At 29.2% G+C, this 16,450-nt stretch overlaps 2 protein-coding genes across 6 annotated transcripts; both read left to right on the top strand.

The window, feature by feature from the left end:
• The first annotated feature begins 447 nt into the window (after nt 1–447).
• On the top strand, nt 448–4,099 carry LOC102678181 (nuclear transcription factor Y subunit alpha). Of its 4 annotated transcripts, none has more exons than XM_031513556.1 (7): nt 448–633; nt 1,387–1,696; nt 1,765–1,883; nt 2,126–2,299; nt 2,368–2,459; nt 2,561–2,705; nt 2,775–4,099. In XM_031513556.1, the coding sequence occupies exons 2-7, from the start codon at nt 1,405–1,407 to the stop codon at nt 2,844–2,846; spliced, it is 894 nt and encodes a 297-aa protein (XP_031369416.1). In that variant the 5' UTR covers nt 448–633; nt 1,387–1,404; the 3' UTR covers nt 2,847–4,099. The 4 variants fall into 4 exon arrangements, with proteins under 4 accessions (XP_031369416.1, XP_006622248.1, XP_006622246.1 ...); XM_006622185.2 differs by having other exon boundaries at nt 1,765–1,901; nt 2,564–2,705; XM_006622183.2 differs by having other exon boundaries at nt 1,765–1,901.
• Nucleotides 4,100–8,751: 4,652 nt separating this feature from the next.
• LOC102677817 (U8-agatoxin-Ao1a-like) lies at nt 8,752–13,983 on the top strand. Of its 2 annotated transcripts, none has more exons than XM_006622181.2 (3): nt 8,752–9,001; nt 13,140–13,218; nt 13,608–13,983. In XM_006622181.2, exons 1-3 carry the CDS (start codon nt 8,914–8,916, stop codon nt 13,741–13,743), a joined length of 303 nt encoding a protein of 100 aa, XP_006622244.1. In that variant the 5' UTR covers nt 8,752–8,913; the 3' UTR covers nt 13,744–13,983. The 2 variants fall into 2 exon arrangements, with proteins under 2 accessions (XP_006622244.1, XP_006622243.1); XM_006622180.2 differs by having other exon boundaries at nt 13,581–13,983.
• Nucleotides 13,984–16,450: the final 2,467 nt, after the last annotated feature.

Raw genomic sequence — 16,450 nt, 5'->3', positions numbered from 1 at the left:
AAAAATTGTCAATATTTCTTGTTCATTATTTTATTAAAAAAAAAATATTTGTTTTATATTTTGTTACATTTAAATATTTAAATATTTTTGCATGTTATAACTATACAATATGTAATTATTTTTCAATGTTTGAAAAATTTTTTGCATTTTCACTTGTATATGTATAAATAAAATAAAATAATACTTAAAAACTTCGATTTTACATAGAATCATTCAATAAATTATTTACTTTTAAATATATATATATATATTTATTTATTTATTTAATCATTATCAATAGTTATCGAATTTTAATTAATAATAAAACAATGAACATCGAAAATTGTCAATGACTATTATGGATGATGTATTGTAAATCAATTTAAAAGGAAGCGGGAAATAAGCTGTTAGGAACGCGCGAAGTTTGATGAGAGCGCGGGAAGTAGGTAGTGGGGATAAGTCAAGCCAGTAGATTGGTTAGGCACATCATGGCGCGGAGGGGCATCGACCGGTCTGGCATCGGGCTGCTATCGGACTGGCAGGTCCCCCCGTTCAGTGCCACCAATACACAAGAGCCGAGGACTCTCTATCGCCGACCATTGGTCCTCAATTTGCCGACCAATCATTGGGAAAGTGCCCACGAAAATATCCAATGTAAGTCCACAAATTATCAAACATCAACGGGGTACGCGTACGACCGCGCACCGTTGTACGATTAACCGCGTTTTCGTTTTGTGTGCTGTTTCAACTGCGAACTCGTGACTTCTTGAGCTTGAAAAACTCTTTCTGCACGGCCATGTTTGTCAAGACGAGCGTTTCTCGTCCAAAATTCGTGTCGATCCATGGCGAGCATATCGCGTTCAAAGTACTATCCAGCAGACTTGGTCTCCGTTTTATACATCAACATTTGCCGCGTGTTAAGGATTACAAAAATATGACGTTAATCATGCCGCTGAAAACAGGATACAATATCCTTCAGAAGCGATGTGTGCCCGACAGAAGGTGATGATTATTGTCTGGCCTCAATTCTTTTTTCTACGTCTATTTAACATCTTGCACGTGGGCTTTCAGATTTCAATGTGCTCGCCACGTTGGCGATCTTTATCAATACTTACAAAATGTAAAATATATGAATAAAATTAAAAAAATCTTTCAGTAATCTAACCTTTTAAAATATGGCATTTATTTATCTTCAACTTTTAAACAAACAGCAAGATTTTTTGTAAATTCTCAGATTACTATATATGATTTTATATTTGAATAAATATTTATCTTTATAAAACATAATCATTTCTATCATGTTAAATTTTTTTGCATTTAAGGTTTATACTTAGCATTTTACCAATTTATTTTAAAATATAACTGCACTATTTTTGTTGTTGTTGTAAATCAATATCTTTTGTTTAGCTATAGAAAAAATTTACAATGGAACAATTGGGAGAAGGACAAGCAGTTGTGGTTGGAAGTGCCGGAGGAACGGTTCAAGTTGTTCAAATGGGTCAAGGAGGTCAAGCAATGATGTTACCACAAGCTATACAAGTAGCAGCACCAAATGGACAAATACAAGTTGTTCCAGTATCTAGTTTAACTGGTACAGGTCAACAAATTGTAATTCAACAACCACAAACACCTCAAATCATTCAAACTCCAGATGGACAAACATATATTTATCAGCCAGTACAGTTAGAAGGTCAAGTTCAACAAGCACAACCCACAGGTATGAAATTTTAAAATTTGTTTATTAAAATATAAAATTCATGTAATAATTTCATATTTTATGTTTAGTAATTAATATCAATGGAAATCTTATGCAAATTCCTGGAACAGCATCACAAACAACAACTACTGCAGCAACTACAACACCAGTGCAACCTTTAGCAAGCCCTACAGCAACAGCGTCTCAGGCAGGAAATGTTGTCATGGTGATTACTATTAAAATGTCTCTTTCACTTACATAGTCTGTGTACATATTATACTGACTTGTAGTGACTATAGAGCAACAAAGATAATACATTATTTTTTTTAAAATCTTTTTATTTAAAAATTCTATTAGTCTATATCTATTTAATGTAATACAAATTAATATTAAATTTAAATTATTTTTAGAATATATAAATATATATGATTGCAATTGCTGATGTTTTAGATGGTACCAGGAAATAGTGGACAGACACAGTTTCAAAGGGTAGCATTGCCAAATGCAGAAGTTTTTGAAGAAGAACCTTTATATGTAAATGCTAAACAATATAGGCGTATATTAAAACGTCGTCAAGCTCGGGCTAAATTAGAAGCTGAAGGAAAGATACCTAAAGAAAGACCAGTAAGTTAATCATAATTTAACATTATACATACATTTTATACTAATTTTAAATTAATATCTGCTTGCAGAAATATCTCCATGAATCTCGTCATCGACATGCAATGAATAGAATTCGTGGTGAAGGTGGTAGATTTCATTCTGGTCAAGTAAAGAAGAGAAAGTAAGTTTCTATTTATACCTTTTCTTAATACATTTTCTTATGAAAAACAAACACAGTATCTCATTCATTATTTTACGCATATAAGAGTGTAATGGTTCCAGTAGAACAAACGAAAACGCCATGATTACCCAGCACATCACAACTTCGACCAGCACTAATACCGTTCGTACTATAGCAATAGCAGCAGCAAATATAGGTGTACAGTATCGCGACACAGATAATATGGCCTCCACAATTGTTATTGAAGTAAGTTTTTTTTTAATTTAAAATATAGAAATTTTAGAGTAAATTGACATGATTATACATTTTTTATAGAAACAAGGTATTCCTCTTCAGGATATGATCTCTGAAAACGATATTGTTACCTCAAACAATTGTTTAATATAGATAAATGTTTAAGTTAAATGATATATGGAAATGATACATGGAAAAAAAAATAATAAGTCAAAGAAGAAAAATGTGTCGATAATGACATCTTGTATGTTTGTATTAGTTTTGTACATAGTACAAACATAATTCTTGAAGATAAAATGCTGTGAGAACCATCAAAGTTGTATATATTGCAATTACGAAAAGTGTTTATGTCTTATATTTTTTTAGCTTTTTTTTACACATAGCCTAATAAGACTTGATAACACTATTGCATAGTACCACGTCCGGTATAATGAAAAATTAAACTCGAGATTAGATAATATATATAACATTTTGGTCAAAAAAAAAATATTTCTATTAGTTATAATTAACTTTAAATATTTTGTGTATATAAAAGATGTTTGCAGTGTTACATATCGAATCTATAATTTCAAAATATCTAAATTTTTATACAAATCATATCGCTACATGCAATCGAGAGACTGAACATAATTTATTGTTACGTGCTGGGTACCATTTTTAGATTAGGTTTTATAAGTAAATTAATCTTAACTTCCATTAAAATAAAAAATAAACAAAATGCAAAGAGTGTATACATCAATAAGATTTTTTGTATAGTTTTATGTGCAAGTACAATTAATTTAATTTGATGAAAGCTTTATGAAATGTAATTAATTATTAGAATATTTTATAAGAAATTACTTGTATTTTTTTCCAATAGTTTATGTAAATAACATGTTTAATTTTGAAATGTTAACTATTTTGGCAGAATGAAGGAGGCTATATAATGTGTATAATCTACATAGTTGAAAATTTATCATAATGAATAATTCAATTTTATGTTTATGATTAAACTGGAACTTTTGAAAAATTAATTATTATATTTTGCTATTATAAGGATAATGACATTTTTCTAAAATTCTAACATCATGTCTAAGAATATTCAAAGGACAAACAAAAAAGAATTAATTTTATTCATAGTTAAATACTATTTCATAATATATATTCATATACAGCATCTTCTTTTACAAATGTATAAATTAAAATAAAAAAAGAAAGAATGTTTCTTCGAATATAAATATTTTATTAAATGATTCTAAAATAAGTCGAATTTGTAAATAATTGTAAGTCTACAAATGTAAGAAAGATTTACGTGAAATATTGATATTGTGTGTTCAGCGTGGATGTAAACAACTGTAAATTAATAATTAAATTGGATGAAAATAGGAAATAATATATTTGTAAAATAATTATATATAAGCAAAACAATACGGGTTGTGTTTTATAATAATTCATGTCTGATGATTTAATTAATGTAATCCTTTTCCTATTTATCATTTATTGTAATAAGTGTTTATTAAAAATAATTTTCTTTTAAAAATACGAAAGAAGAGAAAAATAAGACAATTTTTTATTATTAATTTAAATATATTATAAATTATTATTTGCATGAATAACATCAGATAACTCTAGAAGGAAGTACAAATTTTTTCTCTGCTAGAATTTCAGAACATTCAGATGGTGGACTATCAGGTCCTTTAGTATATATTTGAGGTTCTATAGGTAATGGTGCACCATGTAAGAATTCTTTTATTACTCTATTTCCGGTAGCATCTATAGTTGCATTCTTTTCTGAATATCCAGTACTAAGAGAAATAATAATAAGTTATATAATTTAATAATATGTAATAAATTATAGTTTAATTATATATATTATAAATATATTTTTAATATATAATTATGAATATTATTACCAAAGTTTTAAAAACATATATCATTGATTATATTATTTGATTATATTATTTTAACAACATGCATATCGAAATTGAACGAAATTGTTTAATTTTGTTTTCTTACCTTATACAAAGAATTTCTCTTTCTTTTTTATTTGGTATTAAATTATCCAAAGGTTTCATTGCTTTTTTTACATGTAACAAATCTTTCGTTACAATTTTCCATGGATTTCTATAAGATTTTTTTTGAACCGTTTCTGGTATGATCCAATCTTCCGGTAAAGGTATATCTTTTTTTCTTCCATATATTTTCACGCGAGGTGAATAATCATCTAAATAATTAAATTTTTAACTTTAAATATATTATATTAATGAAATTATATTATCACTTTCAAAACATTAAACCTTTTGAATAATGTAATTGATACATGGTTTGCTTCAGTTCATTGTCTTTTCTTTCAATTAGATCTTCGTCTGGTACAACTTCCGGAAGAAATTTTTTTAAATGCGAATATTTTTCGCGAATCTAATAATTGCAAATCTACACTTAATTTTTTTCTAATGCAATAATGATATAAATGATTTTCAAAATAAAATTTTATAAATTAATTTATGAAATGAATGAAATAATTTATTCCAAAGTATATAATATGTTAACTTAAATTATTGTTACTTGTTTACTCTGTTTAAATTCTCTTGAGGATCCTCGCTTTGTTCACTTAAAGGAAGTGTTTCATTTTTTCGTCGTGTATTGAGACACTTTTTGTAAGGGCCATTTAAAATATTCAATGGTGGAGGATAAGGTGGTTCCGGTCTACATTCTTTTGGTCTACGACCTTCTTTCGATTGAAAATCTTTTTTATATGTCGTTATAAAGTCACGTGTCTCGTCTTCCACTTCAAAAAGCATGATTTTTTACTTAAAATAAATACATTATAAAATTTTTTCGCAATTATTGATAAATCTTAAAAGATTACAAAATCTTGAAGTTGGCAAATTTTGATTTAAGAAAAAAAAAAAAAAAAAGAAAAGTTTAGATATAGATTTAGAAAATTTTCAAAATTTTTTTTTGATAGAAATAATTATGATTGATAAAAATTCATGACCATAAAAAAGTTAACGATTACAAAAATTATAAAGTAAATTAACGGAAAAGAATGAGAAAAATAATCTCTTCTATTTGTCGTCTAATGATTCTCCGATTTCTCGCGGTTCATTATGGAGAATGATATAACAAGAGATGAAGCATGGTACCCTTGTGTGCTATAAACGCCAATTAGGACATGACATCGAATTTCCCTGTTATAGGTGTGTCCTTGTTGATGCGATTCGCCTACGCATTCTTTCTTCTTGCCTCTTTTTTTTTCACTCCACTCCTCACTTAAGGGAGGTAGAAAAAATAGATATCCGCATTTTAATTTAGCATTTAACATTTCAATATCGACACAAGAAACTTGCAAAAAATTTCGTTACTATTAATTTCTTATCTCGTAAACAATGAAAAGTATAATAATTTAAAAATTTTACGAATAATTTAATTTTATATATAAAAAATCATTAATTAAGATATTAAAATTACATATAATTATATATAATTCTTTTATATTAAATTTTATTAATATCAAACGAATTTTATAGAATATCATATACACAATAGATATTTTTAAGCAATTATAAAAAAAATTATAGCATAATTTAGATATAATATAATTAAATAGATGTAATTAAAATATTTTATACAATCATCTTCATAAGATTATTTAATTTTTGTTTTAAATCAAAGAATTTTATTATTTTGTCTGAAGAATATCTTTACGTCATCATTCAGGAGAGTTTCTTATATACTTTAACTTCCAACCCTCTTGCTATCGACTGCCCACGCACGTCTTCGAACTCTTCTCGAAAGACAAATGCGTATATATGTCCTTGCTCTCCTTTTCAGAATTCTGACAAAGAACAAGTTCGTTCTGTTCAGAACATTTCTCCATATTGTCTTTGTAACCTAGTAAAATTTCTATAGTGTAATTATTCATGATATAACTTCCAAAATATTAGACTTAAAGATTTACATTCAATTCTTTTCGCTTGAAAAATAAAAAACAAATATATAATTTGTTAAATGAAGTTGAATATAGTTATTAAAAAATTTTAATGGACAATTTTATTCGTTTTCTTAATTAAATTCTGCAATTATAATTCGATGATATTTACGATGAACATTAATTTTATTATAACAGTATTGATTATATCAATATATCTGCATCATTAGATGCTGATATTAATATCATTTTCATAATTATGTCAATTATAATATTCAATGATAATATTGGAACAAAAAATATTAATTCAATAGATATATATTAATAAAAGTAAATGTCAAATACAATATTTTAATATAATTAAATTCTTATTTTTATTGAATATATAACAGGAAATGAAATTGTAATGTAAGAGGTTAAATTAATTTTAAAAAACAGAAGAAATTTAAAATACACACTCTATAGCTCATGATTTGCAAACGATGATCAGTAGATTTTTAATGTCAGACTGAACAAAACTTTTCATTTTGTCCATATCAGATTTAATCGAAAAAACAAAAATGTGTCAAAAATCTTCTTCGAATACGATTAAATGTAATTGATTTATATAATTTCGTTTAGCTATGATTCATTTGTATCTTAAATCTATTATATAAGTGAAATAAACGAAAAAACAATTTTTCATTGCTTTGGATATACATCTTCCAGGAAATAAATATAATAATATCGTCTCTGACTCTTTATTATTCATAGTATCGTATACTGTGTTTTGTATAAAGAAAGATTAATGTTCCGTAATAAGCAGCTAATTTATTAAAAAGAGCTGATGATTACGGTTTTCTAATCGATCACATAGATTGAATGATATATTATTAGTATTAATGAAAGAAAGAAAAATATTCTAATTAAAAATAAACAGATATATTTATCTCGTGGATTAAGACATACACATATGAATACAAATATGGTAAATGATATTTAATTTATTTATTTTTCTATAAAATAAGATTGCGTGAATACAACCTACTAATAAACGACAATTGTGGTTATGACAAAGGATAAATTGAATTTTGGAACAATGGAAAATGAGATTTGAGGAAGCATATTTTAACGATGCATGTAGTTCATAACTGGAGAATTATCCTAGTAAACGATTTTCTCTACCAGAAAATGAATCCATAAATCCATAAGTTTATTTAACAATACAAAACAGTATCATCTTGTTCCAAAATCAATTCTTTAATCTTGGATTATATACGTTGCAATTCGCGCTATACATTTTATTATAGTATGTAATATATTCAATGTACAATCCAAATTTTATACCATTGCACAAAAGTACTTGTACCATATACAAGACTTTTATTCAATTTCTTCTACTTTATCCTCTATAAAATCAAGATATTAAAAGCCTTCTTATCCCATTATTCCTTCCTTTCATTATCTTCCCTTTTTCAATTCTCTTGATAAGGAATAACAAAAAAAAAAAAAAAAATAAAAAAATATCAATCTTGAATCCTCGTTAAAACACCGCCACATAGAACGTGGATGGCCACTCAGGATGGGACGTTTTTCCACGTTCCATCTTTCACGTAATTCCTTCCATCCCTTCCTGAATCCTCTTCAGCGTCTTTCAAATCTTCCACCTACGATTCACGTAAAGCATCTAAAAGCCTAATCCTCGAATTTATATTCATTCGGAATGGAATCATTGGGACAGCGCGGCGTAAGGATGAGTGAATGCAGAATAAGCGAGGCGATTGAGAATAATCCGCGTGGCAAACGTGACGGAAACGTAAATCGCATTACGAGCAGCGCACGATAGGGCACACAGCGAGGGTACCAGTTGCTTCGCAACCAGTTGCTCGTGCCAAGGGTGGCGGACACCTTACCCTTTGCATCGTCACAGAAAAGAATCAACCCCACTCCCTTCCAACCTCGAACCTCTTGGTCCTCCGGATATCCATCTTCCAGATGGATCGTAAACCAGGGTGAAAACCGTCGTCCAGACACCGCGAAACGAGGCTTGGAACCTCGAACCGAAGTTTTATCTGATCCTCTATGAAGAGAGAGAGAGAAAGAGAGAAAGAGAGAGAGAGAGAGAGATCCTCGTGGGGGCGAGATCGCCACGCCTCCCGCGTCTATATAAGCTACCGGTCCGACGTGGAAACCTCACTTGCACCCCGGCAGCAGTCAGAAAAGGATACGATCCACGGGGACGAATCTCTAATCCGCTCGAATCGAGGAATCGGCCGATCCTTTGATTTTTTTTAACCGAGAAAGGAAGAGAGAGAAAGAGAAGGAGAAGCCATGAAGTTTGGATTGTTCTGGTTGTTCTGCTTGTTGACGGTTGCCATCTTCACCGACAGAACCTTCGGAAGCCCCTACATCGATGATGGTGAGTAGTTTTATCTTTTATCTTCTTCTTTAGTTTTTTTTTTTTAGTTGTTAATTGAGCTGATAGAAAAACGTTTGTCGATTTTTGATTTTTTGGTATTAAGAGAATGAATTCGTTTTATGAAGATGGTACTTTATGGTGAAAAAATATTGTGTTTTTGTCAGATAAAAATCAATTGTCAGACGAATTTAAGAATATCTATTTTTAAAATATTTTTTGCACTTTTGAAATAAATGTTGTAAGTGTCGTATGTGTTAAATGTTGGTTTTATGATCGATTTTAAGGTACAAAATTAATTTGAATCTGATAGGCCATTTTAACGAAAGAGTCAATGATTATTGATATTAGTATATACAAAAATTTTTTAATATATTAAAAATAATGATCTTGAATATATGAATATATTGTAATAAATTGATTTATTTATGTACTTACAAAATTGACATAAGTTTTCTATCAACTTAATATTGTGAATGAGATATAGTGAAAATTGTATGTATGAATAAATGAATTGAAGTTTCTTTAATGAAGATATAATACGAAGGTCATGAAAAATAGGAACTTGACAAAGATAATTAAAGATGACCTTTTAGAAATTTCATTTTAATTGAAGATTTTTTTTAAATAAAAATTTTTCTCGAGAAAATTTTAATAACGAAAGTGCGAATGTTGTTTTTTTGATGATTAAAAAAATTCATTTAATTTTAATTAATTTTAATCAACACAACATGCTTTTTGATGAAGTTTCAACATTTCTTTTTTTTAGTTTTAATTAATTCAGTCACGCATAAGTGATAAATTGAAAACAAGAATAATATCTATATTTAAATTCACGTTTGACTTTTTATTCCTATATATTTTTCGTATCGTAACTAGTAAATACATTAAAATATCATGTTTCAAAGTTATTGTATTATTGACATGTTTCAATCGCATAGTTTGCTAACAATTATTTGTCATGCAAGTAAATAATAATTTTCATATTTATAATGGATCAAACATTAGGAAATTATGGAGAATAATTAATTAAATAAATATAATATTCAATAAATTTTAATAGTCTTCATTAACTCGAATTATTTTCTTCGAAAACATACGATATAAATGTTAAATTCATTGTAATAATTAATAGAGATCTCTTATCGCGTATATTAAAAACAATATTTTTCATAAAAATCATGTGGATCTAAATGTGAAAGAAAGAAAAGAATTCTGTATTATAAATATTGCTTTCATTATAGAAAATTCTTTCATTTTTTTCACGTTCGAGGTAATGTTTTTAATATAACAAATTTTTATTCAATTTACAAGAATATAACAAATCTCAAATTTCAGACGTTGAACGTTCAAGAAATAATTAATATAATCGTTTGATTTGTCGTGATAATCCATGTTTAAACTAGAAGAGCTGTATTTGCGGTTGAGGGTTGTAGCTAGTAGTATAAATCCGTATATGAGCAGACATTTGGCAAACGAATGTATTGCGTTCGCAGCAACTGCTGCCACTCACAGACACATTTCTCTAAAGAGTTGATATATCGAGTTGGCAAATTTCATTATATCGAATCAACAATCAGCATTTTACGATACATGTTAACAATTTACAATTTTATTTAAAATTTTTTTTTCAAAGATAATTGTAGAACGTACATGTACGTGAATTGAAAATTTAAATTGATTAAAAAATTTGTATCGTAAAATTATTGTATTCACAATATTTCACACAATAATAAAAACGAGTATAATTTAAACAAAAATTATTCCAAAAACTATTCTACTTAAAAAATAATGAAATGATTAATTTTAGAATAGATTATGCATTGTAAACTCAAATTCGATCTATTAAAATAAGAAGATTGATAAAATTATAAAAAAAATTTGTGTAGAATTTTGGAAATTTGCGGTTGAAAATTTACTCTATGAAAATATTAAAACATTGACGATAACTTTGGAGAATAACTTTGGAAACAAGGAGCGGGAAAAGCTGGTATGTTAAATTACTTTAATCCTAGAGGCTGTTGATGAGAATATCAAAGAAAATGAAACAAGAGAAATAAATTGTTATTACGTGTTCATATTATATGTATACCGTACAATCTCTGCTTCCTCTGGAATTCCGACTGGAATTATTTCTGGCGAATTGATGAATTCCCCTTGGCGAATATACGTTTGATATCCTTGCTCTTTTTGCATTATATCTCCAACTGATTTCTCCTTTCTATTAAGAGCTTGGCAAATGAATTGGAATCTCAATGTGGAATATTTGTCAGACTTAAAAAAGAAATGAAATTCAAGTGGTTTTAGCGATTGAAAAAAATTTGTGGAATTGGAAAAATTTTGTATGTGATATATTTCAAACTTTTATATTTATATATATTCCACTTAAATATACTTAAAGTACATTACTTAAGTATTTGAGGAATTCTTTCATAAAATAATAAATAAATTTTAAATGTTTATATAATATCAATTCTAGAAGATAAATGAACAATCTATAATTCATTATAATTAAAACTAAAATATTTATGATATTAATTGATATTTGCAGATCATCAAGTAAATATTTATTATATGTATATATATTTATATATAAACAAAATTATAAAATCAATATTATTTTGATAAAACGGAGTTGTACCGTGAAAATTTACAATAATGTTTTGTAGATAAATATCTGGTATTTGCAAAAGGGATTGAAATTGTAAAGTTGTATTTAGAGATTAACGATAATAATGGATTAAGGATTTATACGTTTGTGGAAAAGTTTGTTTGAATATAAAATTAACGAAAATCTTCTACTTCAATTAATTAAAATTTGAGTATATTAAAATATTTACATTCACACTATGATAACATTAAATATTTAACTAAACCATATTTACCATATTTATGAATCCAATTTTTGTATCTTTGATATGTATAATTAACTTTCATAACTTTCATGCATTATTTCATTATTTCATTATTTAATCCTCAATACAAATAACTCATTGTTCTTTATATGCGATTCGCGATAATATTCCCTACTTAAAATTCATCATTCGTTCTCCTTTTCAACCTTTCCAACAAATTATTCAAAACGGCGATTCATATAAAAGCAAATTCATATATAATAGATTTCTGAATGGATGAACGAATGAATCGCCGTGATCCAGGGAATGCAAGATGCTTATAATCCTCTTTATATTCTCACGGAAGTGCAAGGTAGTTCCGTGTTATTCGTGTGGAAAGCTTCATATTTCAAGGAAGCGGACGAATTTATATGGAAATACCAACATGAACACAAACGTAGGCGACAATGCCGATTAAATATAATCTTTGTAAGGGTTCTCGCTCATATGCTTCTTCTATTTTTATTCCCTTCCATCTTCTCAATCTACCCTTTTATGAACTCTGTTGTAATGGACGCGTTTGATCGATCTGGCTACGCGATACTTTCTTTCTTTCTTTCGTTGGAAGAACGATTCCACGAACGAAAGACCGTTCGAGAGTTCTGAAAACAATCGTGGATATTTTATTCCTTCTCATTTCATCGTGGATATTGATAACCGAGTTGCTGCATAAAACATGCCGCCTTCCAGACGAAGTCTCGTTTTGCTTGTTTTTAAATCACGTGACACGTTTATTAATTCTTCTCGTTTCTGCGTTATTTCTGAAACATTTAATTTATTTATTATTCTCTTAATGGGTTTAAGAATATTCTTACAAGTAATTACAAGTCTTTCGTTCTAAAGTGCCCGGTCGTTGAGCTATTTTTCATCGTGAATATAAATTTGATTGAAACTGTTCAGAAAAAGCAAAGTAATTGGGGGAAAAAAAAGAGAGAGTTGAGAATAAGAAAGTTAATTTGAAAAATATTATATTTAAAATACAAGAAATAAATAACAAGAATTTAACAAATTATACACAATGATGCTAATCATATAAGAAATATATCGTTATAGACATGTTTTTCTTTATGATTCTTTTGTATATGTGATTATTTTTATAACGAAAAAATATTACATTGAAAGAAAGTTTTTCAAGGTTTCATCGAATGAATTTTATACGTTATTTCTAATTTTTCATGGTTACTTTTTTTACTCGTATAATAATAATTTAACTACCGTATTAAAAAATATATTAATGTGTGTTACAGAGGAAGATTCGCTGCAGATTGCAGATTCAGATTATACAGATAATGCATTAGAGAATCTAATGCGAGCGGCTCAACAAAAGTGAGTATTTATTGTATATTAATATATCACGTGTTTATCCTTCCTTATCCTTCTTTCAATCTTGTTTTTAATATTTTTATATTTTTATTACATAGATTTGCATGTTTTACGATTAAATTAAATTAAACATTTATGCAATTCGATAAAAACTTAAAAAAAGAAATGAAAAAAAGGTACTCCATCGAAATTATTTTTTTAATTTTTTTTAAATTAAAATATTTTATCAAACGATTATTTATTAAGAGAAAAAGAATTGCAAAATGTATCGACTTAATATATTTACTTTTATTTTTCTCCTTCTTCCATCTCGATGTCTCGATGTCTCTGCAAGGTATTATTCTGAAACCCCTAATCTCGAGTAGACGTACCTCGTTGATCTACCTGTTTAGGCGGGCCTGCATACCACGGAGCGGAAACTGCGACCACCGGCCGAAAGACTGCTGTTACAGCTCCAGTTGCAGATGCAATTTGTGGGGTTCAAATTGCCGGTGCCAACGAATGGGTCTCTTCCAGAAATGGGGTTAAAAACGATCTCACTCTCAATCCCCTCTTTCTTTCTCGGCGAGAACGTTCCTCCTTTTTAGCACGCGACTACAATGCACGATTTCGTATAAGATTTGTCAAGATTTCGTTTCATCCCTCAGAGATATTCTCATTTCTTTTCCTTTCTTTCTTCTTCTTTCCCCATCATCTTGCGAATACTCGAATTGCGTAAGCGTTTTTTGCGTACGAATTTTTACCATCGTCTGCTGTCCCACGGTCTAACATTTTATGCGCACGCCACGCGATCTAGATTTAGGATTTAGAATTTTTATTTGCGATGCGTGAAAATAGCAAAACTAGAGAAGATAGAGCTTTCTAGAATGTATGCGTTGCGGGTGAGGGTGAGTTTTTACGGTATCTTCCCTACGGTTCCTTCTCTTTCTTTAATTTATTAATTTACATCTTTTTTTCTTACATATTTTCTTTTTTCTTTTAGATATCTCGTATCTACCTCCCACGTATGTATAATACTCGAGATAATGAATTTTATCTAACGTTTATTTATTTAATTTTCTTCCGTTTTATTAAACAGACTTGATTTATTATTATTATCTTGTAGAATTAAGTTATTATTCTTTGTATTTATTAATCTGTATTTTTTTTTATTTCTATGAATTGAAACCTTACTTACTTCGAGGCCTTGCGCAATTTATCAGCCAAAATGATCGAACGAAAACCCCAAACGAAAAAACGAAGGATAATAGAAGAAACGAACGAATGAAGATCGTACCGAGAATTTACTTATCTTCCTCGATGTTCATTTTATTCTCCGCGAGAAGAAGTGGAGTGAAACGTGGATACAGAATAAAATTACGGGAATACAAAGCGGTCCATACATTTTAAGAATTATATTCCGCTGTAACACGATGATAATAAATACGAACGAACGGTGTAACGATAAATTGTGAATCCCTTGAGAGAAGAAGAAATGTCTAAGCGCAAGTAGATCTTTACATATATATACATATACAAACAATTTTTGAAAATTAAAATTGCAGTGTTCTTAAGTTGATCCATGACCGACGTTCATTTTTTTTTTCCAAGCAAATTCGACAATGATTCAACGATATAAAATAGAAGAAACTTTTTCTTTACTTCGAGATCTTTCTGTTACTCGCGAGAGAGAGACACACTTCTCGCCTAATCGAGAATCCGCATTATTTTGATATAATTAAACACCAATGATATAAAAATTGTATAAAACTAGGGTTAGCTTAGAAGGGACGGACGAAGTTAATAAGGAGTAAATTTTTTGATCAGGCTCAGCATTCTCTGCTACTTAATAAAAAAAGGCCGTCATCCTCTTCGATGGGATGATGATAAAATTGGGAAGGATCGATGAATTTTTAACTCATATAGCCAAATTTTTATAGGTATAGATAGTGTATCTCTGATCGGTATTTTCCTCTAAGTCAGTTTTATCGATGTCGGTGTTCTTTTTTTGTTCGTCGTTCGTCGAGGATGATCACGGCCTATTAGAATAATCGAACGAAGAAATATATATATATATATATACATAAAATTAAAAATGATTCCTGAAAAATTAAGGGAGAATCGCGGTTTACAGATACGATAGATAAAGATCTCTTCTATTCAAATTTTCAACTTACTTCTATGTATACTATAATTATAAATGAAACAATACAATAATGGATGTTATCGTGTCGTATCATCGAAGATCGTGGATGTACATGTATCGATATATTATATGGAAATATAATATATATTATATATGTAATGGCAAAATAATTTTCTCTCTCCTGAATTCCTGTTTACTGTGCTCAAGAGGTACACAATTTATTTATTTTACTAAGATTATATATATATATTTACGAAAAATATACTTTCTATTACACAGCAAAAGTTTTTCGTTTCGAAGGAATATATAGTGTGTAGAAATATTTTAAGTGGAAAAATAAACTTCTTAAATTCTAAAACGTGGGAAAAAATTTCTCACAAAAGGAAGAAACTAACAAGCTCGAAGTTCTTTGCACCAAACTTTAAAAAGCATAATCCTCTTTATATCCTTTATATATTATATATAATTGAACGACAAAAAAGTCAATTGATTGAAGAAAAAAAGAAAGAAATATTCCACTTCCTATGCAACACCCCATGTAACCATTGCAAAATTTTTTAAAAAATGAGCAACAAAATGAGCACACAAATGTGAAACAACACTGTCAAACTTGATAAAAGTTCTTATTAGCCAAGAATCGTGACGGAAAGGCGCGATGCAGGCAATTCGTAGGAGGTATCGGCGTGAAAGGACACGGAGGAGTTGACCAACAGAGACCGGTCACGAGTCTTAAAACTCGGCCAGAACGCGAAACGAGAGGTTGTCTGAAATCTGCCACGACCTCCCAGAACGGTCCAACGGCAACGGTTGCACGGTGCATTACCGGATCGAGTGGGTCGAGTAACTGGATCGTGACGATACGTTTGACTTCTATCCCGATGTACTTGCGAGATATCGTCGTTGCGCGTCCTCGAAAACTCGAGGAAGTCGAGGAGGTTCGCGATCGAACCGGGACGGATCGGCCAGATCCCAGATCTTCCTTCCTCTTTCTCTCCTTCTCGAGGCTCGAGCGGTAGGGAAAGGTTAAACGAGTTAACCCCGAGGAACCACGATGACCTACGCTCCATCTCGTCCGCTTCACATAGTAAATAATCTTTCCTCGTAGTATAA

This window comes from Apis dorsata, unplaced genomic scaffold, assembly GCF_000469605.1.
Source record: "Apis dorsata unplaced genomic scaffold, Apis dorsata 1.3 scaffold_667, whole genome shotgun sequence".
NCBI lineage: Eukaryota > Metazoa > Arthropoda > Insecta > Hymenoptera > Apidae > Apis > Apis dorsata.
Note: the sequence above shows the minus strand (reverse complement) of the source record. Positions and strands in the feature narration are given on the sequence as shown.